Here is a 23,627-nt window from a genome sequence, read left to right on the forward strand (position 1 = left end):
CCCCCACCATCCCCTCTGCCCGGCGAGGGCGGCTCCCGAGCCACGCTGCCCTCCGCTCCCACACGGAGGCCCCGAGGGAAGTGGCGTCCTCTCCCCGATGCCCCGTGCGCGCCAGCCCTTCGGTGGTGCTGCGGGAACGACCCCCCTCGGCCCCCCAAGGCCCCACGGCTCTGCCCGCCTCGGGCCGGGCTAGGAGAGGCCGGCGGCGGCGGGGCGGTGATTTTCCGCTCCAGGGGCCGCTCATGTATATTTATTTATGCCGTGATGTCAGAGGGGGACCACGGCTCGCGATGACCGCCCGAAAGCGCCATTTCCTGGCGGAGAAGGCGGTGGCGGAGGGCCGGCCCCGGCCCCGGGGGAGGAGCCGCGCGGCCGCGCGCCGACAGGGGGAGAGAGCCCGGCACTGAGCGCCCAGCGGCGGAACCGTGCCGCGCCGCGCAGCACCGGGAGCGCCGCTGACCCGGCCGAAGCCGCCGCGGAACTTGGAGCGTTCCCGCAGCGTCGAAGGGCGGCCCGGCGGAGCCGAGGAGCCGGGGGAGGATGGTCGTGCGGGAGCGATGGAGCTGAGGCGGAGCATGGCGCTGCCGCGGCTCTTCTTGCTGGGACTGTGGGCTGCGGCGCTCCGGGACGGCGCCGTGGCGGCAGGTGAGGCGCTGACAGCCCGGCGGGGACACGGGGCCGACGCCGCCACAGGTGGCCGGGTCTTAGCGTGCCCGCGAGGCCGGGCTGCGGGGAGCGGGAGCCGCGGTTGGCGGCGGGCTCGGAAAGCCTCGGGGGCTGGCGGAGGCATCGCCCCGGAGCTTGCCTCGCTCGGGTCTCCTCGGAGGAAAGCCGGGCGCGAGGCGTTCCCGGGCGGCTTTTGCTGGTGTTCTTTCTGAACTGGTTTCCCGAAGTTTCACCTCCGGGACCGCTCGGTGCTCGGCGGGCAGGAGGCGGCGGGAGGCGGCGGGACGCGGGAGCGGCGGCGCCGCGGCGGGACGGGACGGGCAGCGGCCAGCCGGAGCGGCGGGCACGGCGGGGCACGGGAAGCTGCCCGCAGCGCGCGCGGACAGCGGCCATCTCCCCCTCGCTCCAGAAATAACTTCAGCAGACCGTGCTTCTGTTCCCAGCCATCAAAAGATTCAGCTGTCTCAAGAGTTTGTTTTTTTAAAAACTACCACAGGCAGATCCGCTGCCTTTGTGTTTGACAGCCGGTGTGTTCTTTTGCTGTCAGTTCCGTCTGTTGGCGAGGAATGTGACATAATTTCATTTCAAGCAGCCCTGCACGCTACAGCGGGAGCCGCTGGTGCAGATCGGCTCGGAGGAGCCCCGCGGGGTGAGGTTGTTCCCTGTGCTGCCCGAGTGCTGTCAGATGGGAAGGTGTGAGTGGAGAGTAGAAGGAGGAAAGGGAGGTGTTCAAATTAACTTTGATCGCCTCTGTGCTCCCTCCCGATAACTGCAGGAAGGGTGCTGCAGATTAGGCTGCATTTTGTCAGAAACCTGTGAATTTACCAGAAGACTCTGACCTGTATTTCCTCATTTCAGTCGGTACTGACAGGGGGTTCGTTATACTTAGACGATGTGGAGAATTACAACTTGGGCTGAATGCTCGCACTGTATGTTAAATTCCTCCAGCGTTACTTAGTGTGGGAACTGAAACCATAAAGGGTCTCTAATGACACTTCATTGTTTAATTTGTGGCTAACTCTTCAGCAGAGCCAGCCTGGGGAGTCCGGGTAGCTTGCTTCTCCTTTGAGGCACCTGAGGTGAGAGAGTGCTGGTCAGTGTCCATGTGCTCAGCTGCCTGCCCATGCTGGTTTGCTGTAGCACAGAGAGCTTTTGTGCAGCTTTCAGCTTTCCTGTTTTGCTCCAGCACTGAGCAGTGGCAGGGAGGCTGTTTTCTGGCACGCACGGAGATATGCAATTTGTGTTACAGATGAGTTAAGTAATGTGAGATTAGATCATCCTCACCCAAGGAGATTAAATCCTTAGCCCTGCAAACCAGTTGCAGAGCCTAACCTAAAGCTAGCTTACTAGTTTTGCTGTGCTTTTTGTCAATTTTCTGAATTAACAGCAGCAGGTATGCAAAAACATAGTGTGCTGGCAGCAGCTGTTAGCAGCTGGTGGGACTCCATGGGGGAACATCCTGCTGCCAGCATTCAGGGCTGCTTGGGGTGCTGGGCTGCACACTTTCCCTGCTGCTGCAGGAGTTGTGGGGCTGGGGGGGAGTGGCATGCAATGCACCTCTGTGTTTGGTCACCTTTGGGTGTGATGGAGTTGTAGAGCAGCAGGGCTGCTGGCTCAACAGTGCTCTGTAGGGCAGTGAGGCATCCTGCAAGCAGCTGGCAGCCAGTGCCTGTAATGCGTGGTGCTGCACCAGAGAGGGGGAGTGGTGGGGTGGTGTTGCTGGTGTTTGTTTTTGTTGTCTTTTCCTGAAGGATGCGGAAGCCGCTCTCAGGACATAATATTGAGCTGGGCTAGACCTGTTCTGATCTGTCGGTCCTGTGCCACTGCATAGGAAATGGCCACTCTCCCTAACAAAACCAGCTTCACATTTATTTTCCACATTCCACCTTTCCCACGGTCTCCTTTGATCCTCTGGTTCCTTTTTTATTTGCCATCTTTCTTAAACGTGCTTCTCCAGCTGGCTTCCGTGCTCTCTCATGGTAACACATTCCATAGATGCACTCTGCTCGAGGGAAGCACTCCCCACCCACCCACCCACACACATTGCTCTCGGCCAGATGCCGATTGCTTCTGCGGCAGCATGGCAGTGAGCAGCTTCACTGGCGCTGGTCCTGCTGCTTTAGGGTAGCAGCTCTATGACCCGAGCACAGCACAGGCCTTTGGCCGGGGCCAGAGACTGGGGAGGCTGCTGGGGCACACGTTTGCGTTGGGTGGCAAATCCCTGCTCAGCAATGAGGTGTGCTGCAAAACAGGCTTTGCTTTCACAGGTCTTGTAAATGGCAGGGAGGCTTTCTGTAACACGGAGGAGCTGTGTACACTGAATAACATGGCATAATTGAGTCTTTCTTGCGTCCCAGCTCTTTTCAGATGTGTACAATGGAGCAAGCAAGATGCTTTCTTAGCAGCACAGGAGCTCTGTAGCTGAAATGAAAGCAGGGGAGAAAGAGGGAGGTGTGGTACTGCAGTGAGAATGTGCTTAATGTAGCTGGACCGCAGGCATGGCCAAACTCTGGCCCTTTAGGCTGGTTCTGCCTGGTAGCGTTACCTAGTGCTGAGCAAGCAGAGCTGGGAGCAGCCCCATGTGCAGACTGAGCACCACCTCTCTCCACTATAGCAATCTTGGTGCCTTTGACTGTTGCCAAGCAGAGGCAAGACTGCTGCTCTATTTGCAGAGCATTCTGGTAGGGTATGTAATTCCAGAGCGCCAACCTGGAGTAATTTGCTGTACTCCAACCCCCCTTTTTTCTGGGGGTGGGGAGGAGTAGTATTTTTCTTTTAGGTATGAAGTTTACAGGATCTCCAATCAAATTAAAGGTGTCCCAGGGTCAACCCGTCAAACTAAATTGCAGCCTGGAGGGAATGGAAGATCCCGAGATGTTGTGGATCAAAGATGGAGCAGTGGTGCAAAGCGTAGACCAGGTGTACATTCCAGTAGATGAAGATCACTGGATCGGCTTCCTCAGGTACACCAGATGTGGAGAACGAAGACTATCATGGAAGCTATTGCAGTGTTCTGCTGTCAGCTATAGCTTTGTGACTGCAGTGACCTCGGTGGGCAGGGTCCTTCGGCCTGCAGTTCAGCATATGGCTAAGGCATAACTGAGAGCAGAACTGAAGCCACTGAAGGCTGAAGCGATACACTGGAACCCTACTGGTTTCCTGACTGCTGTGCTAACAGGTGCTTTGCTAACACTTGTACTGCTTGAGACATGACTTCGAGGTGAAAGGCTGTTCTTGCCTTGTTCGTTCATCTTGCTCTGCTGCGCAGCTGGAAGACTAATGCCTGACTTACAGGTTCTCTCTCTTGTACTCTGTTTTCTTTTTCTCTCTCGAGCTGTCAGTCTGCCTGAGGGGTGAGCCTTGTTCATTGAAAGGGAGATTCCCAGGACTCCATCTGCTTTCTCTCTTTGAGGAAGTGTATTTGGCATCTGAACCTTCCCTGAGTTATTTTGCAGAGATTTTTCTAATATGTTTACTCCACACGATACCAGGCCTGCCCTGCTCAGAGGCTCAAGAACTCCCTTCTGCAGCGCAGCTTTCTGCGAGCTTAATGCAGCAGGAGGTGAGTGTTGGTGAGTTCTTGAAGTGAGTTAAACAGGATCCAAGCCTCTGGCTCTTTTTCTTTACATAAGGAGAGTTTGTACAAGCAAGCATGCCATCACTCTGAGGGCTCAAAACTGTTAACTGACTAAGAATAAATCTTCTGAGCTGAGGCTTCTCCTCTTAGGTCTCTTGGTGTGGCATTGCATGGAGTCTCCAGTTCCAGCCACTAAAAATTTTGTGACTTGCCTGTAATAAATGTTCTCATAGGAAAAAAAAAAAAAAACACCTCTATGCCTTGTGAAACTGTTGCATAACGTTATGTTATGGAAACAGTTTGTCTTGAATCTATACCATTTACTTCTTCCCGTTCTGCTTTGCCTCTGTCAATCTGATCTCTTCTCACATCTTGCTTTTTTCCACTGAGAATTTTCTGCAGCCCCAGGGCTAAGTTAGGGTGCTAAATCCAGACGTCTCCATGTTTCTCTCCTTTTTCTTTTCTGCTACTGAACTGGTCATTTCTCTCCACTGCGTGACTCTGCAATCGCTGTGTTTCAGAACATGTGTCTGAATGGGCAGGACTGCTGCTTCCAAGGGAAGGTACAGCTCTGAAAATCAGGCTATAATGGGACCATTGTGTGTATTTCACCAAATACTCTCCCTTTTCAGTCTTCTGTCCTGATACATCTTTCCCTGTCTCCAAGAAGGACTAGTGTTAGGAAAGTGGGTCTCAGATGTGCTGAAGATCCCTGCATGACAGTAGGCACATGGCTGCTCATCCTGACGGGGCAGTAGACGTTGCTATAATGACGGGCACTCAGAGTCACACTGCTACCTTTGGTAGCTGTAGCAGCTTTGGGACCAAATTCTGCCTTACTCACTACGCTGTCTTCATATCAGAAGCAACTGAGATGCTGCAGATATCCAGTGGTGGATGGAGGAGCAAAATTTCTCCTATGAACAGCTCAGTTGCCACAACTGCTTTCCCCTGTTTAGGTGCATCCTTTCAGAAGGAGAGTTGATGCTAAGCAAGTAACAGTGTAGAAAGGTTTGTAGGGTGAGGTCAGGGTGTGGAGTAAGCAGTGTAACCTCTTTGAAAGCACAAGCTGAGAGCTGCAAGTTGTTTTGCAGTGTGAAATGCTTTAGAATAACACTGAGCACAGTGAAGTGACCTATTTATTCCCACAGGAAGCTGTCCAGGTACCTAACTGAGGAAGAACAGTTGGGCTCATTGGAGGCGTGTGATTTGGAGTTTTCTGCTAGTTCAGGCACTGTGGGCTGAGCTGTTGCTCTCAATGAGTAGATAGTCACGACTCAGGATCAAGGAGAGGACTGACCTCTTGCAGTTCTCTAAGGACACAAATTACAGGTTTTCTGCAAGGATATTTCAGAGAGAGGTTGTCTGCTCTGCTGAGGATCCTTCCATCCACTCTAGGGAGGAGCCTGCTTTCTCCACTGGTTTCCATGTGCTTTGTGCTGGCTATTGCCCTCCTCCCCAGAGCTGGCTGCATTTCTGTGGCTGCTGTCTGTGCATCTGGTTTGCCAAATTCTAGAGGGTCCTTTGGGGCAAAATGTGCTTTATCCACATAAAATATCGATATGGCTTTTGACTTTTTTCAGCCTGAAATCCGTCGAGAGGACAGATTCTGGGAAGTACTGGTGCCAGGTTGAGAACGGGGGGAAGAAGGAAGAATCACAGCAAGTGTGGCTCATAGTGGAAGGTAAGGAGGAGTAGTAGTGCTGGTTTCCTTTCAGATTGACCCATCAATATATTTTAGGTGGAAGTGATGAGAATGGGTTGCTTGAGTGACAAGCTTCTTTGCTCTGAACCACTGCAGGTAACTGCAGTGAGGTCGCTCCAGAGCAGGACTAAGAAATGAAAGGGTAGTAGCTTTGAGGAAAGGAGCTGTCAGTTTATTTGCCTTCTGGTTTTATTTTGGCACATTTCCCTCCAGTCCCTCAATCCACCGTTGCTTTGGTCTTCAAATAGTTTATAGAATAGGCTGAAAGGGATCCATGGGGATCATCTGCTCCAGCCTTCTTCTCAAAGCAGGGCTTCAGATGGTTCTGTGTATTGGTCAAACAGATCTTTGAGGGCACAGTACAGCTTTAACCCAGTTCTGAGAGCTTCGGGTGAAGCACTGTACATCAGTGCTTCATAGACACACCTTGATGTGGCACCGTTTGCCTAGCCTTATTTGACAAAATACAACTTGTGGGTAGTTGTCTAAAAGTTACCTGAAGCAGAGTGGTTTGGTGGCTTCTTATTGCCTGTATTTCATTTCTCTTAAGCCTTGTTAAGTCCTTGGAAGCTGGTAGTAATAGGATGGTGCAGTATTTGATGAGGCAGTTGACGGGAACAATGTATTTGCATAGAGAACTGGATTCTTGGGTGTAATTAGTAACATTTTGGGCCAGAGTTTGATCAGTGCTTTTAAAGAGGGGGCATAGGTTGGGTGCCACCGAAGATGGTGTCGTTTGGATGGCATTTTACAGCAAAGGTCTTGCTCATTCAGAGCTGTGGAAACATTTGTAGTAGTTCTCATGGGAAGAGGAGTGTTGTCCTGCAGTTGTCTTCATGAGTTCCAGGGGTTTGTCTACCTAAAACTTCAGGCACAGCATCTGAGAAACATTATTTATAGCTTAAAATTTGCTTCCGTATGGGGTTTCTATTTCTCTTCCAATTGCCATGGCCCATTCCAGAGGTGGCTGCATTTGCATGGTGGGGGCATTAGGAGTGATTGGGTAGCTCAGTATGCTGAGCAATCTGAAAAACAAAGGAGCCCTTCTGGATAATACAGGCAGAAAAGAACAAAGTCACAAAAACCAGCTGCAGCTAGAGAAGGGGGGGTGCTGTGAATGAAGGCCAAAGCTTACAGCAGAACGAGCTAAAAATGCATCTAGTCATTTTTATGAGAAAAGCAAATATGACAGAAACTAGTTAAACTTGAACTGAGTGTGTAGTCATGTGAACTGGAAGGTAGTGGAAAAAGATAAATAATTAACAGAAAATTAAAAGAAGTGATAAAGGGAGGATTTAAAAATAACAAACTGAAACTAGCTGCTGTTAGCGTAAGAAAATGCTTGGGAATGCAAATGCCTGTCAGTCCCACCTTCACTGTTATCTCTGAGTATATTTCTTCCTTGGGCATGCCAGCTTTATCTAGAAGTGATTTGCTGTTTTAATAGTGACTGTTCTCCTCTTTGACTGAGAGGGAATCTTTTCTGGTCACATACACAGCCCTCTGTAGGCGTTGACACCCTTCACTATGCTGTACAGTGCAATACTAGACTTGGGGATCTAACTTACAGTGAGATATGTAATATCTGTGGGTGGAGATTCACTTAGTCTTTATCAGACAGAAGTTGGTGTTTGAACTGTGTCTGTAATACAATGCAAATGTTTGATTGTATGAAACACTCCTCAGAATTTACAAAACAAAATGACTGAGAATGTTTCTGGTGTAGCAACTAGATTCTGGCTTTACTAAGAAGGTGATAGTGTTTGATGCCTGAAGAGGTAATCCAGAGGCATGCTGCAGAGTGACCATCTGAAAATAAGGATTATTCTTCTTATAGAACCTTCCCTCTGAAATTACACCCCTGACCATGGGGCTGTCCCTGAGGCTGCTGACCCCCAATATGCCTATGGAGTCAGCACCCCAGCCTGACACACACAGATAGGTTCACCTTAATACTGTCTAAAATCTGAGCTGTAGAAGATTATCCCTGTAGGGTGGATGCTGGAATAAAGAATGCACAGGCTCATTTTCTGATTTTTGCCAATGCTTTCCTGGCTATTGGCTGCTAGCTGCCTCCATGGTGCATCTGTGAGATGTGGGTGCTGGCACTCACCTCCTGCTGGGAACTGGGAGGCTCAAAATGCTGCAGACAGTGAGGTGTCCAGGTAATGTATTTACAGGGGCAGTGCAAGTTCCTGAGCCAGATGAGTCAGCTGCACTCCCTAAACTATGAGAGTTTTTAATTGTGGTCGTGGCTGATCTGGTTAGTTGCTACCAAAGTGAGAAAACCTGCTGAGCGGGACAGGATCCTCCCAGAAGGTTACCTTGGGTGCCATGGCAAAGGAACAGCAGGCAGGGATCCAGCTCACGGGTAGAAAGGGACACCGGTATTTTCCCCTCTGGCCTCTCTAGAAAAGGAGGACAAAGCAGGTGGAGGTTTCACAGGTGGTATCTGAAAAGTTCGTTCTCTTCTATTCTTTATGTGTGACTGCAGTAAACAAGTAAAGCATGTAAGCACAAATGAGCGATGAATCGTGGCAATGGCTATACATGTTCTGAGCACTGGTTTTTGTGCAGATTGGCAGTGTCATTCCTGAGGTGACCTATTTTTAGACCTGTTTAAGATGATTCGTTTACATCACTTGGAAGGGACAAGTGGCAAGGAAGAGAGGAAGGCACGGAGAAACTGCCACATGAAGGACATAAATGGTGACCAGGCTGTCAGTAAAAGATGGAGGATGCCACTTTTAGTTGTAGAGCAGAGGGAATGACAAGCATTAGGCTCCTAAATCTATCTCAGTACCTACTAATTGCCTGCTTTTGCACGTGCTCAGCATCTGCTGTGCCAGCTGGAGCCATGCGGACCTGTCACTTCTGTCTGAGGGCAGGCAGGTGACCTAAGCGTGTGAGGGACCAGTATTGTTCATTGCTCTTTCTGTTAGCAGTTTCCCAAACACTTTCTCTGTCTGGGGGTGCCTCATTTCTCCTTTCAGTGTAGACACTGTCATTAGATGCTGTGCTTGAGTTTAAAAGGTGCTCAGCACTTCTCTGGGCCTTCAAGTCCTCCACTGGTCACCAGAAGTGGGTGTCACTTGTTACGTAGTACTGGTAGCTGCTGAAACTGCACGACTGGTTTGAAACACTGAAACCACCAGAGGCTTGGCACTGCCTGTAAGAGGAAGCATATCTCTGGATGCACTGCATTGCACTGGGCTGTTGCCAGTTGAGAGAAGTCCTGAGGTAGCCTTACTGCAGCTCCCTAAGGTTCTGATCCGAGGCCTGTTGCACCAAGCTGGACTTTTGCCACTGTGGCAAACAGATACTTACTGAGCTAATTACATTTATGTTAGCTCTGTAACAAATCATCCCTAATTTCAGAGCAGTCTGATTCTCTCAGTGTTGAGCATGCTGGGCAGCCCCTCCATTCAATTTGGCTGTGCAGAATTGTCAACGGTTTATGGGCTGGTCCGGCCCAGTTCCGTGACCAGCAGGGCGGAGGGATCTGCGGATCCGCGCCTCTGGGAAAGGGGAAGCAGGGGACCCCAAAATACTTGAAAACAACAGCACTAATCTGAGGTGGAACAAATGATTTTACTAAATATAGTATTAGTAAAATACAATGAGAGAGAGAGAGAGAATCTGTTTGAATTGTATAGACCTCACCACAATGCTGGGGTGAGAAGTGCAGTCCAGTTGAGTGACTGAAGTACAGACGGCGAAGCGCAGGCAGCGAAGCGCAGATAGCGAAGCGCAGACAGCGAAGCGCAGGCGAAGAAGAAGGATCAGGTGACCTTGCATGGAGTTATATCCCCTTGCTGACCGCAAAGCCTCCTGGGGAAATGTAGTTCTTCTCCGTCGGACGAACATTCGGCAGATATCAAACCCCACCCCCAGTGCATTACATGATGTTATGGTGTGGAATACTGATGACCAAAAATCATAAAACCATGACAAGAATGTTGTGAGTGATCCCTGCATCTCATCAGAGGAGTTCTCTCCTCATTCACACATTACTAGTTTAATGTGTTTGAAAAGTTCCATTTTTAATGTGTGGCTAGAAGTATCTGCAGCTGGGTTAAATGTCTTAAAAATGGTGCCAGGCATGGCTATGGATATGGACTGTTGCTTCTTAAAGCTCCATTATCTCCAACTGAAAAAATTAGCAAATAATACTGTTAAAAGCTACTTTATAGGGAAGTTTTGAAGGAGGCTTGGTGAAAGAGAGATTTTCAAAGGCATTTTGGGGAGGAAGCATTCTTTTCTCACTGACTTATAGTAGGAATGAATGGCCATTCACATCCTGAGGTGATCTAGCATATCTTGTTAAGGGCTTGGGCAGGGTCAGATTAGGCACAGGGGCAGGGTAGATGGGTGTCCAGTGTTGAGCACTGGTATTAGAGGTAAAAAACAGAGTTGGAAAAAGCCTCTCAAGTTCCTATCACTTGTCTGTTGCTTTTCTAGGTGTGCCCTACTTTACTGTGGAACCTGAGGATGTGTCCGTGTCCCCTAATGCCCCATTTCATATGGCCTGTGCTGCTGTTGGTCCCCCTGAACCAGTGACAATTGTCTGGTGGATGGGAGACTCTAGAGTGGGGCTTCCAGACATCTCCCCCTCCATCTTAAACGTGTCAGGTAAGGCTGCTGCCAGTGCAGAGGGTCACTGAGCATCAAAAGTGTTGAAAGGGAGAGGAGAGGAGAGCTCTCTTCCATATATGCCTAAGTGACACTGAGTCGCCACACAGTTTGGGAATGTTCTTTGACTGCATGTGAGGGCTGAGAGATCATGAACACAACATATGAAGCCAGATCATCTTGGAGGATGATGGCTGTGTTTTCTGCTGGGGTACAGGCTCTTCAGAGCTCAGGTGGAGCTGGCACTGTGATGAAGATGCTACTGGAGATGTGATGCATTGGGTGCCTCTTCTGTTGTTCCACCTACATGGAGTGTGTTTATGGCTTTATTAAATCACTCTGTTGGTGATGTTTGGCTTAGAAACCTGAAAGCATTCACATGTAACAGACACCACCTCCTCTTTCCACATATAGCCATGCCGTGCACTGCTTTCCCCTCTCCCCCTCACTCCAGTCTCGCAGCTATGCTGGATATTGTTGTCATTAAAACCTGACCTCCTCGTGTATTTTGGCACTTTTAGGCTGTTTGTATTGGTGCTGAAATGGGCTGGTTGACAACCTCAGAGACAACAGTTTGCTCCAGAGCTGGTGGTAGTGTGTGGTGGTAACACTGCCTTCCCACCAGGAGCCAGTAGTATTTTGGGCTCTCCTCAGCCTGCTTTCAGGATAGGGCGGTGTATAACTACCAGTAGCTATTCTTGTCATTATCCTCCTACAGGTAACTTAATTCTAGTTACTTGTCCAACAGCTTTGTGATGCGTCTCTATGCTGCTATTATTGTTGGCAACCCCGAGCCAAGCTTGAACTAACTAGGTTTTATGACTCAGATTCATCTCTGGGGCCTCTTCCTCAGTGTTAATACAGTTAACACCCAGAGGGAGTTTGTTTGTCTAAATCTCTGGCCATCCTTCAAGCTATCCAATCCAATTAAGCATTCCCTTTAAACCTAATTTGTATGTAAATCAGAACTTGGTTTGTGATTTGCGATGGTTTTATCATCAGTTCCCTCTTCTACGTAGTCGCTGGATGCTGTTCCAAGTTGGAAATGAAAACTGCTCCCTTATGATATAATCTGCTGGTTGAAAACTGAAAAGACTGATCATTGAAAGGGAGAAAATGGTTAAAAAAAAGTGTCCTTTCTTCTACTGACCTCATCTTTTGGTGCCTCACTAAACTTTTGACATTGTAGGGCAGTGGTGGAGCTGAAAGGCCAGGTGCTGGCATTTTATCTCTTTTATTTAATCAGAAGGAAAAAGGCAAAATTGATAGTTTTCTCACCTGGAAACTAGCTTCTGAATTACTTAGAATTTTAACTGCATAGGACTAATTAGGATTTTCCTTGGGGGCTCTTCTCTTTGCTGAGGCATGTCAAAAGATGGTTGGTCACGCATTGTAAACTAATGAAAATGTCAAATGATGGAGAAAATAATGATTAAGTAGTGTCCAGAAAGCAAACCTTTAAAAGATTTGTCAAGCAATTTGTTTAAAGGCCTGTTGTGTTTGGGAAGGGGCGCTGGCAGTGGCGTTGGAGAGCAAAGAGGTATTGGTTTGTGGTGCCCTTCACGTTTTCCTGTATTTGATCCTGTCTTTGGGAAGTGCCTTGCGTGTCAGGTGCTTCTCTGTTCTGCTGCGTGCTGGCAACCCTTTCCTCTGCCTGACTGGGGTGACTGAAAGGATCTAAAATGTATTGGTCTTTTATTTTGTGGCAGTCCCTCCTGTCCTCTACTACATCTTCTTTGCAATGCTGTCAGTCTCAGGCTCTTAGAAGATGTATCACAGGGCAAAAACAGATATTGTGCAAGCTGCACCACGTGGTTCTGAGAGACCTTTCCCCTCCTGAACTGCATGCCCGTAGTGTCCCAGCACTTAACCTTTCTCAGATAGAGCCCTGTAAGGCAGCTGAGGGCCAAACAGAGTGGAAAAAAAAATGCTGGTTGGTCATGATTCTCTAGGCAGCTTTGCAAATGTGTCCTAGTCATGCTCGATTAACAATACCCATATGCATCTTGGAGCAGTTGGATATCAGTATGATGACATGTTCAGGCCCTGTGGGATGGATAGGTGCTCACAGAAGAGAGCGTGCATAGCCATCCCATTTATTGAATCACTCCTGCAAAGTGCCTCCATACTGATGCAGCAGTGCTTTGCTTTTATTTCCTTTACATGTCTTCCAAAGTTGGATGCAAGGCGAGGGGCAGGTGGGCATTAGCTGGAAGCCCACACGTCTGGCTGGAAGCCTGCCTGGTGGTGGCTGTTGTAGAGGAGCTCAGGTGTCAGGCTGAGAGCTGGAGTGCTGATGAGACACGTAGTTCAGCATGGTCCTTGCTCCAAGAGAGCAGTGTGTGAGAAAGGGACATCTTCTGATCAAGTGCTGTGATCTGCTGTTCTGCCAGGTTCGTCCTTCTTTTGCACTGCTTTCTGAAGCTTCGAGGAAGGCTCTTCTATGCTGCCAGGTTCTCTCCATTAAAAATGTAGTTATCACATTAATTACATTGAAATCCATGTGCTTTTGATTGGCACCCAGCTCAGCTCTCCAACTGCTTGTACAGCATAAGCTAGATATCACACCATTGAAATTCTGCTGAAGGTTGGAGCTGGATTATATAGCTGTTTGTTTTCTTTCCTTTTCTTGGCTGATTTCCAGGTATTAATCAAAGCACAGTGTTCTCCTGCGAAGCTCACAACGTAAAGGGATTGTCTTCTTCTCGGACAGCCACGGTTCAGATTAAAGGTGAGAGGATGGGGGTGGGAGGCGGGTTTGCACTGTGGGGAGTGGAGGAAAGGCTCCTTAATGTGAAGGGCTGCCTCGGAGCTGCCGGCAAGCTGCTGGCTGCAGCTCTCAGCAGCCAAAAGCATGCTTTGTGCTCTGCTGGCAGATCCTACTTGCTGCGCAGGGCCCTGTCCCAGGCTGTTGGAAATAAAGCACATCTGATTCAGGAATGGAAATGGGATGTCAAATAGCACTTTCTGCTTGAAAAGAAGGAGGTCAGAGCTGTCAGATTGTTTGTGAGAGATGTAGCTGGGTATCATCTAAACCATCTCTGGGGAAACCTTTACTGCCTGGAGATAGATAGGTATTCTTAGTGCTAAAGAGGCCATTACTTCTGCTTGTTTCAGTTGGCATCGCATTAGATGCTGAAAGGAGACATGGAAGGCAATCACCAGTGGCCAATAAAACCTACTCATCCACATTGGTTTTATGGATCTTACTTTTATGTTCTTCACCCTTCAGAAACTAATTCAAAACAATTCCTAGCCCTTCCATGGGCAGATGCCATTCAGAGCCCCCAAGCTGATGGCAAATCTCCTTGCATCCAGGTGACTGAAACAGGAAAAAGCAGAGCAGTCAGCTCTTCCCTTCCTCTTCATGTTGGGATGCTTCTGCATTTGAATTTTTTGTCATGCTTTAATGCATGTTCAATCACTTGATTATCAGTTCCAGGAGACATGTCATGAAAATCGTTTGTCCCAAGAAACAGCTTATTGCTCAGCCTGTGTAACAGCAACTACTTATGTCTGTATCAGATTCGCAATTGTAGCAGGGAGTATACACTAAAATATAGCTCAAAATCCAGCTGTAGATCTGCCATTCCTACAGTGTGTTTTTCTTCAGGACAAACATTGTGGTTACTGCTATGCCAAGAATGCACTGTGCTGCTCTAGGAAGATTTACAACTTAATTTAAAAACCTTTGGAGTTGTTGCCTTAGAGGCTTGTCTACGCAGTGGAATTGGTTATTGTGAAATATATCTTCCATGGATATTTTTATCCTGGGATAGAGTTTAGTTCACAGAGCTATTAAGCTTTAAAAGTCGCCTAAATGCCATAATTGGAGATAACGTTTGGCATAAACAAGCATTTCTCTTTCTTTTTTTTTTTTTTTTTTTTTATGTTAACACATGTTTAACCATAGATAAGATGATGGGATAAAGCAAAAAAGTGCTCTAAATGCTTCAGGGTTAACCATAACATGATGAACCAACACCGCTTATTTGTGAAGGACTTAAACCTTCACATACCTGTGCGCGCTTCAGAGCTGAGGAAAGTGAGTTTCAGTGGTATGGCAGATGATATGCCAGAATGTGACGTCTTCTGAAGAGGCAGAAAGAGGTTTTAAATGTCAAATCCAGAGCTGTAGTTGTACAGTTCTAAATGTAATGCCTCAAAGATCTATCTAAAAGAGAAGTTATAAACCTAGGGAAGGGGTGAGGTGCTTCTAAAGAGCAACAGTTAGAAAATCTGGAACAAACCCTGTCAAAATTCAAGCAGAGCTTCCTAACAGGGGCATCAGCAGGGCAAGGAACTGGCCCAGATAATGTTCATTTAGTCCTTGATCCTATAAACAAGTGGACTTGAAAGATACTACTCCTGGAAGTAGTTGTCTGTACATGTATGGTCAAGGCCTTCCTCTTTTGCACAGATCTGTCTGCTAATGAGGACTCTGAAGTCTTTCTACAATTTATTAAACCATTTGTTTCTTCTGTGTTTCCAGTGGCAAATATTTTTGCTAGGGCATTGACAAACTGGTAACATTTCTTCCTCTTTGCTACTGTTGTTGTTCATTATCTATTCTCGGTAGTGCCCACAATGTGCTCGTCTACTCCGAGCAGAAAATTACTGTTATTGTAGCTCACAGTCCCCAGCAGTGCACAAAGCCCCATTGTTTCAGGCACTCTGCAAACACAGGGGAAGTTAACTCACATAATCTTAACACTTAAGCTGCTGTTTTCAGCTGCCTTTGCTCTCATGTGTGCAGCTAAGTCTTCTAGGGTCATATCATGTGTCTCACAGTATGACCACAGCCACTCCTTTTTGTTCAGCGTGTGATGGGGAAGTGCATCTGCCCCTCATGCATGCTGTAGAGTTAGGGGAAGGAGCAAGCAAGCTGACCCTCTTCAGCTTCACAGTGTAGGTGTGTTTATAGCTCATTATTGATACTGCTACTATAGGTCATGTCTCCTTCAGGCCCACAGTCCAGGATTGAAAATAACACTACAAACCCAAAAGTTATCATAGAGTCATTGATGTTGGAAGAGACCTCTAGCATCATTCAGTCCAACTATCAGCCCAACATGCCCACTAACCATGTGCCTAAGTGCCACATCCACACATTTCTTAAACACCTCCAGGGATGATGGCTCCATCACCGCCCTAGGAAGCCCATTCTGGTGCCTTATCGCCTCTTCTGAGAAGAAATGTTTCCTAATATCCAACCTGAACCTCCCGTAGCACAACTTAAGGCTGTTGCCTCATCCTATTGCTGTTACCTAGGGGGAGAGGCCGACCGCCACTTCGCTACAATCTCCTTTCAGGCAGTTGTAGAGAGTGATAAGTTGTCCCTTGATCCTCTGTGTTTGCAGAAGACTTGAGGGCAGTGTTTTGGTGATACCCAAGCAAGCAAAAAGACAGCCTTTTTTCTCCTTATGAACCTGAGTACCAAAATCAAAAGGGGAAGAAAACAAGACACTGGGAAGTCGTAAGTTAACTCCCAGAGAATGCATTGCCCATCCCAGCCCTGTGCTCTGCCCTATGACACATGTGTGCACGCAACACATGTGCACTGTTCCATCCATGTGGTAGCCTCCCCCTCCTGGTCACAAGTTACAGGACAGTGAAGGCTTTATAGGGTTAATCTGTGGCATCATCTGTTCCCTGCCTCATCCTCTCCCCCATATCTGCTGCCGTGTGTGGTCGCCTCATGGTGTTGCTGGTAGCAGAACGGTGAGATGAGGAGCGAGGATTGCAGATGGAATACTTTTGCTTTGTGATTCTCCACTGCCTCTTTTCACTGAAGGTTGCCCAGGAGAGGTGGAAAATATGATCTGTAGGCTGAACCTTGTCCTGAGGACCTTAGATTTTTGAAAGAGAACTTCTGAGGGTATAATCTGTTGAGATGCAATAGAAAAAAATTTTTCAGTGTGGCAGTGTATGATTCTGAGAGGAACATAAGGTCAGGGAGAGATTGGTGTCTGTGAAACTGTTTTTCAGGAGTGAGATGTCTAAATTAAAGCAGAGACTCAGGAGTGAAAAAGAGTTGGGAGGAATGTGTCAGGAGGAGAGCCTGGAGGCCCTTGTGGTGACGGAGGTATTTGGTCAGAGCGAGTGCAGAAGCGATGCTGCAGTGCTGCTCTGTGATGTAGGAAGCACGAACGCCTGATTAAATGCCTGTCTGGGAATCCTGATTTCTGTTTCTGACTCTGCCATTAATTTGTAGTGTGGCATTAACCACGTAATAGCACTCTGCCTCAAATTGCCTCTGTAAAACAGAGAGTGCCTTAGAGTTTATTAACCCCAGAGCTGAAGGAGCAGGGTTCCACCCAGGCTCTGTTCTAGGTGCTGCTGCAGCCCAACTGTGGGGAAGTGGAGTACGGTTGTACAGCGCACCCCTCCACCTGGTGCTGGCAGAGCTGCTTTGGGGCCAGACTGAACTGGGAGAGGAATTTTGAAGCCCTGATTTGTTCACAGTGCAGGCCCACAGACTGGACTGGATCACATTTTGCAGTGGAGGGGGCAAGGAAGGGGACTGAATAATGCAGGTGAGGGCATCACCTGCTGCACTGCTACCGAAGAGTAGCTGCCACTGTGCATCCAGCAAGTGTGCTGCACTTGGAAAGAATGGATATGGATAGCTTGTTCAATGTTAAGGTAATCGTTTCATTCACCACAGTCAGGAACACTCTAAAGATATGATATTGTACCATTTCTGTCTGCAATTTCATTGCATAATTTCTAGCCTCAAGGCTCTGTGCATTTCCATGTGAATACCTGCTCAAATCTGTCAATGCTGAAAAGTCTCTTTTTTTCTTTCCAGCCATGCCTCTGCCACCCCTCAACGTGACGGTGAGCCAGGTCACCAGCAGCAATGCCAGTGTGGTCTGGGTGCCAGGGTTTGATGGCCGTGCTCCCCTCCATTCTTGCACTCTTCAGGTACGAGTTGTCCCACTGACAGCTCTGGTTGTCCCCTCTATGACAACAGTACGCTCTGGGTTTTCTGCATGAAGAGTGAGCCACCTGCCTGAGGAGTTTGCAGGGTGTAGGGTGGTACAGGAGAAGTGGGGATGATGGTGGAAGGTGATAAGTTGGGCTTTTTTAGACAAAGTCAAGCATGTTTGCATGTTTTCATAGAATCATAGAGTGGTTTAGAGTAATTTTAAGCCCTGCCTCTAAATCTAATTTGGCTTTCTGCTGTCAAAGACCAGTTCTACCCAAAGCATCAGGGGTAATTGTATCCTTGAGCACCAGCTTATGCTCAGCGCTCAAAATCTCTAAAAAATGGGATCCTGTCTTTAAATTCCTGGAAACAATGGTAGGAGTCCAACTTCAGGCAGAGTTAGTTTCCAGCATATGCACTTACTGTAAGATTAGATCAAACAGCAGCCAAGCATCCAGGAGAAACAACAATTCCTGGAGCAAGCAGCGCAGCTCCCCGTGGGCTCATCTGTGGGTGTGGATAGGGAGCCCCTTTGCATTCCCCATCTGATTACAGCACTAATAGGAGCTGGAGAGGAATGTCTGTGGGATGTAGCCAACTATGCAGAGGAAGGATTACAAGCACAAGGTATGCTGGAAGCAGCCTCGCTAATTTCCTTGCAGAGCTCTTTTATTTGGGAGGTGGGAAGGAAACCAGTGGTTGCATGCTCTGGTGTTTATTCCCGTTCGCAAGTAAAAGAAACCATCATCCTGATTTGGCTGCCTGGCAGAGGGAATGCCTGAATATAGCTGGCCCTGGTCTGTGTTTTTTGTTGCTGCTTCTGTTCTCGTTCAGAGCTGAAAATGGCTTTCTTCCTCCTGCACAAAGCCGAGTGAGCTCCAGTTGGAGCAGCCCATTCTCTCCGGGTTGCATGTTCATTGGCTTCAGCAATTCTAATCACTCTGAGGTTTGTTCCTCTTGCACTTTTGGCAGGGAGTGAGGGAACAAGGACATGAGGAAAAGAGGCCAAACATTGCGACTCGGGTTCTGCCTGCTCAGCAGTCTGTCACCCTTCTCTGTGCCTTGCAAACTTTTCCTGTTCTGAGGACGAAGTTGCTGAATCTAGATCTGGGAGCAGGTTAACCTGCCTGGCAGTCATCTTGGCCAGCAGAAAGCTGCCTTTCCTCTCCTGGGCTTTGACAGCAGGAATGCCACAGTTTGTCTTCCCTCCTGCTCCCAGGGCTCTGGTTTTGTGAGAGCCAGTGACCCACATTCCCATGTGAGAATGCGCACGCTCCTGGCTCACAGTGAGGGAGCGATTGTCCTCTGCTGGAGCCATGAGGGAGGAGGAGGGGCACTCGGCTCGGTGCTCTGGCACTGTGGCCTAGCAGCGGGTGTCCCACAAGCCCCCTGCTAGGGTGGGCAGATCGCTTCTGCCAGGGATGGGGCAGGAAATCACCGTGTTCACGCAATGTTAGCAGAGAATAAAGGGGGCAGGTGTGAGACCCCTGCTCTTCAGAGTAATGGACAGAGATGCACCATCAGCATGAGGGGTTTTGCACAAAGGTCTGATTGTTTTTTCCCTGCTTTGGAGGACACTGATAATGACAACAATATGCTTTTTTATTAAGGAAATTTGAGAACCTTCTTTTTCCCAGACAGATAAATCAGTGGGCCAAAAGTTCATGTGGGAGTGAGCAGGGAGGAAGATTGCTATAGTCCTAGAGAATGCAGAGTCCCACAAGTGTCTCGCTTTTGTCATACAGCTTTACTCCTAGCTCTGCTATTTTGTATGCGCTTGAGAAGAGAGATGGGCTGAGCCTGGGCGCTAGGCAGAGATCTCTGCTATTGTCAGTACAAAGCAAGTGGGAGCATTGAAGCTGCCTGTGCATTAAAAGCACGCAGTGCTGTCAGAGTGGAATTAAAATCCCTGTTGCGTAGGAGTTGAGATCTCGAGGGAGAAGGCGGGAAGAGGAGAGTTGCAGGAGTGATAAAAAGTTTATTTTCAATTTGGTTTGAAACAGTTCAGCTGAATCAAGCCATTGGTGTCTGCCAAGCCTCTAATCCGCTGCCAGACAGAAAGACCTTGCACTTCTGAAAAAGAAGCTGAGTTAGGGGTGGTGTGAGGCTACAGCGAAAGGGAAGTTGATCTAACCGTGCTCATTGCCCAAACTTAGACAAGCCTCAAAAGCAAGAAGCACTCCAATGGAGGCACACTCCATTTTCTTTAGAGGAAATGATAATCAAGTGTAGAATTTTTAACATAGGTAAGGATGTGTTTTTAAGTATTTGGAACCAAATTTTCAACTGGTGGAAAGTCACTGTGTTGCCAAAGATAAGGGTGTGATGTCATTTAAGCAAATAAAGCATTGCTCGTGGTTCTTATTTGACAACTCCCTTTCCACACAGCTGATACCTTATCTATACCCCTATGGACCTGTTTTTCACATAGTAAAACACTGCTGTTTCATGTTTGACACAGGTTGCTGAGTCCCCAGATGGCCAGGAGGTCTCCACTGAAGTTACCCCAGTGCCCCCCTTTGCCTACGGCGTGCAGGGCCTGAAGCACTCAACCAACTACAGCGTTCGCGTGCAGTGCAGCAATGAGATGGGCAGCTCCCCTTTCACAGAGAGGGTTTACTTCCAGACGCTGGAGCTTGGTAAGCAAATAGCAGTGAGTCTGCAAGGTGGTTCTGAAGCTGAAAAAGAGATGGGGATAAACTTCTTTGGACTTCTTTCTTGTTCCTAAGCACAAGAGAGTCTATGCTGTCAGATTGCTTGTCTGCTCTGAGGATTTCCTAACAAAATGTTAATACATAATCCAGTGTGGGTAACAGCTATGATGCATGAGAAACAAACTGATCCTGCCGCAGTGCTCCTGCATGCTCCCTGAGGTCCTTAGGTTTCAGAGAAAAGCAAGGGATGTTGACTGATCTTATCTTGTCAACTTGAAACCAACATAGTGGTTGGTGGCTTGCAGGATTGGTTTCTCCCCTCACGCTCTCTTCTGGCTGATATCAGGAAAGGGGGTCAGTCTGTCTTTTCAGTGACTTTCAGTGTGGGTAGGGCCTGATTTTCCTGCACAGTGATTGTATTCTGTCTTCTGCATTTAGCTCCAAGCAGCACCCCACAAAATATCCATGTGATTGAGAGGGATCCTGGTTTGGTTTTGGAGTGGGAAGGCGTGGCTCCAGATGTGCTGAAAGAGAATGTCCTGGGATACAGGTTGGAGTGGATTCAGGATAACATGACTCAGGTAACAGATCCAGGGGGAGCTGAGTCATTGTGAACGGAGTTGGAGAACGGTCAGATTACATTTCTGGGCATGAGGGTCCCTCATCTTTTACCCAGACGAGGGGTTGGATTGCTGACATTGCTCTTGTGTAAATGGATCTGTTCTGATGTGCAGCAAATGATGATACTGCCTCAGTATTTGGACCCAGTTAATGTGAAATTCCTTTGCGTAAACGCTTACGTGTAGATAGAACTGTTCCCCTGATGTTCCTTGTACAACAAGGACAACAGAGAGGGATTTGGTTTATCCCTACCCCTTTCCAGTTCTGTCCCAAAAGCAGCTCAGAGTGCAGGATCTCTCTTCTGTGGCAGAGCTTGGTTTTCGAATCCTAGCAGTGGAGTGTACTTAACAAGTGGACGAGTTACATAGTAAATGACGAAAAGAAGGTTGCAGATTAATTTACAGTATGTGGGGAGTTGAAAGAACCCTGTCAGGGTAGGCCTTTCATTTGATTCTCAGTGTTGACCTTCCCCAGGTATCTGCCTTTGAAGTTCACAGCATTTCTTATGGTTTCTCACTCCTTAATATACATTTCACCAGCACCCATTAATGATGAACAAGCTTGTAATAACAGGCAGCGAGAGAGACTTATTTCCTTTCTTTCATGACCCATTTTGTACTAGGCCAGCATCACTGACTTTCTGAATGATAATATTGTGGATTCCCATTGAGTTTACATTGTGTCAGCAGTGGAAACTTCATGTGGCTTTGCTGCAAATTATGTGTAAGAAGGTCCCCAAAATTGCTGCAGATATGTTGGTTTCATTTTCCTAAGTGGAAACTAGCCATGAAATTCAGAAGCAATTTGAGATTTGGCCAGTAAGTTAAAGCAGACAAGATTCCTCCTTTGGATTAAAATTGTCAGATGCCTTGCAGTGTGTTGGTGCATCTTTGTGTCTAAAACAGATGAAGCAATTGTGTCTTCTAATGAGAAAAAAAAAATTATATGGGAACTTTCATAGAAGGATCTCAAAGAAGTAAATCATTAAACTTTCTATCTTCCCTACACCCTGGGAAGCTGTTAGTGATTTCTGAGAAGAGAAACCCAAGGTGACATCCCTAGTTAGTGGTGAATCTGGGACTAGAGCAGGAGTCACAGATCCTTGCCCTTGTAGCACCAAGGAAGTACGCAGTAATGGTTTGGTTTAGATATTTTAGCTCCCTTTTTGGGCATCTTACAGCGTGTTGCCCTTTGCTCCTAGGGGGAGATGATTGTGCAGGAAACAAAAGCAAATCTCACAACGTGGAACCCTCTCAAAGATCTAATCATCAGGGTGTGTGTGCTGAACTCAGCTGGGTGCGGACCATGGAGTGACCTCTTCCTGCTGGAAGCCCAGGAGGTCATGGGTGAGTGTCCACTGCCACTCCTTCATATGGGGGAGAGTAGTCAGCATTAGAAGAGGTGCATTTAGAGCTTTGAAATCTTTCATTTAGGTTTGCATTTAGCAGAGTGAGTATGAGAGAACTTCTCTAGTGTAGGTTCTTGTAGATTTATTTTAAGGCCATTCCTCACTTGTTAAAGTTGAACCTGATTTAAAGCATATCTGCATAGTTTTTTGTAATGATTCTAACTGAACATCTTTATATGAAGGCAGCATGGCACACTCCATGGAGAGGCTGAGCTACTGGTAGGAGGGGAAGGTTGTGGTACAGCAGCTGGGCTGTACAGATTGGACTCTGTGGAAAAGTGTGCTGAGGGCAAAGAACATGTGTGTACAGAGGACGTTCCTAGAGGTGAAGGTTGGATCATCAGTGCTGGTTTGCTTGCCACCTGCATTTCACAGTAAATGGGAAATAGAAGCTGGGATATGGATAAGGTCTGAGTTGTGTTTGAGGAGATGGACTTTGTCCTGCAACAGGATCTGGAAACAGAACAAGACTAAAATCCGTCATCTCTGGTGTTGACACACTTCTGTTCCTTTCTTCCCAAGCCACGTGTCTCTTTTGGTCAGTCACATGAACATGGATCCTTCTAAGCTTAGAAATGGCAGGGCAGCCTGGAGGGGGTCTCCTGGAACTGGGGAAATAGAACAGAGAAGCAAGGGAGAACTGCAGCCCTACCTGTAGCAGTGTACTGATGCTGGCTTTGACGTGCAGGTATCTGAGAAAGGCCTTTGGCAGCCCAGTTCTTGTAATGAAGGCTGTACTGATGGTTTATGTGAGCACACTCACTGTAGAATCAAAGACCTCAAATTATTTAAAGAAGAACCCATAGGCTTGGGTTGAAAGAGACATTAAAGATCATCTACTTCCAAACCTCTGCTATAGCAGAATTGCCATCCACTCTATCAGGCAACAGATCAGGCTCCATCCAACCTCATCTTGGACACCACCACGAATGGGGCATCCACAAACTCTCTGGGCAGCCTATGCCAATGCCTCACCACCTGAGTAAAAATTTTCCTCCTAGCATTTAATCTAAATCTTCCGTCTCAGTTTAAAGTAATTCCCTCTTGTCCTGTCACTATCAGACTGTGTAAAACATCAGTCTCCCTCCTGCTTGTAAGCTCTCTCTTCAAGTACAGGAAGGTCTCAGTGAAGTCTCCCCAGAGCCTTCTCTTCTCCAAGCTAAACAAGCCCAATGTCTTTAGTCTTTCTCCATAGGAGAGGTGCTCCAGCCCTTTGATCATCTCTGTGGCCCTCCTCTGGACACATTCCATCACCTCTACATCCTTTCTGTACTACAGGCCCCAGTCCTGGGCACAGTACAGAATGGGGTCTTAAAAGGGCAGAGTAGAGGGAACACTCACTTCCCTCTCCCTGATGGCCATCCTTCTTTTGGTGCAGCCCAGGATAGCAGTTGGCCTTCTGGGCTGCAAGCATGCACTGCTGGCTTGCATGG

The 23,627-nt window shown here is 47.8% G+C and overlaps 1 protein-coding gene across 1 annotated transcript in view; it reads left to right on the top strand.

Annotated features, from left to right (window-relative positions):
* Nucleotides 1-557: 557 nt before the first annotated feature.
* The window catches only part of TYRO3 (TYRO3 protein tyrosine kinase), a gene marked incomplete at both ends in the record, with an annotated part of 38,260 nt that continues 15,190 nt past the window's right edge, over nt 558-23,627 (top strand). The window contains 9 exons of the mRNA XM_079537788.1: nt 558-645; nt 3,446-3,629; nt 5,827-5,927; nt 10,410-10,580; nt 13,225-13,311; nt 17,392-17,507; nt 19,973-20,150; nt 20,604-20,746; nt 21,988-22,132. Coding sequence (XP_079393914.1) covers nt 558-645; nt 3,446-3,629; nt 5,827-5,927; nt 10,410-10,580; nt 13,225-13,311; nt 17,392-17,507; nt 19,973-20,150; nt 20,604-20,746; nt 21,988-22,132 — 1,213 coding nt within the window. The remainder of the gene's footprint in view (nt 646-3,445; nt 3,630-5,826; nt 5,928-10,409; nt 10,581-13,224; nt 13,312-17,391; nt 17,508-19,972; nt 20,151-20,603; nt 20,747-21,987; nt 22,133-23,627) is intronic.

This window comes from Tetrao urogallus (assembly GCF_951394365.1).
Source record: "Tetrao urogallus genome assembly, chromosome: 6".
NCBI lineage: Eukaryota > Metazoa > Chordata > Aves > Galliformes > Phasianidae > Tetrao > Tetrao urogallus.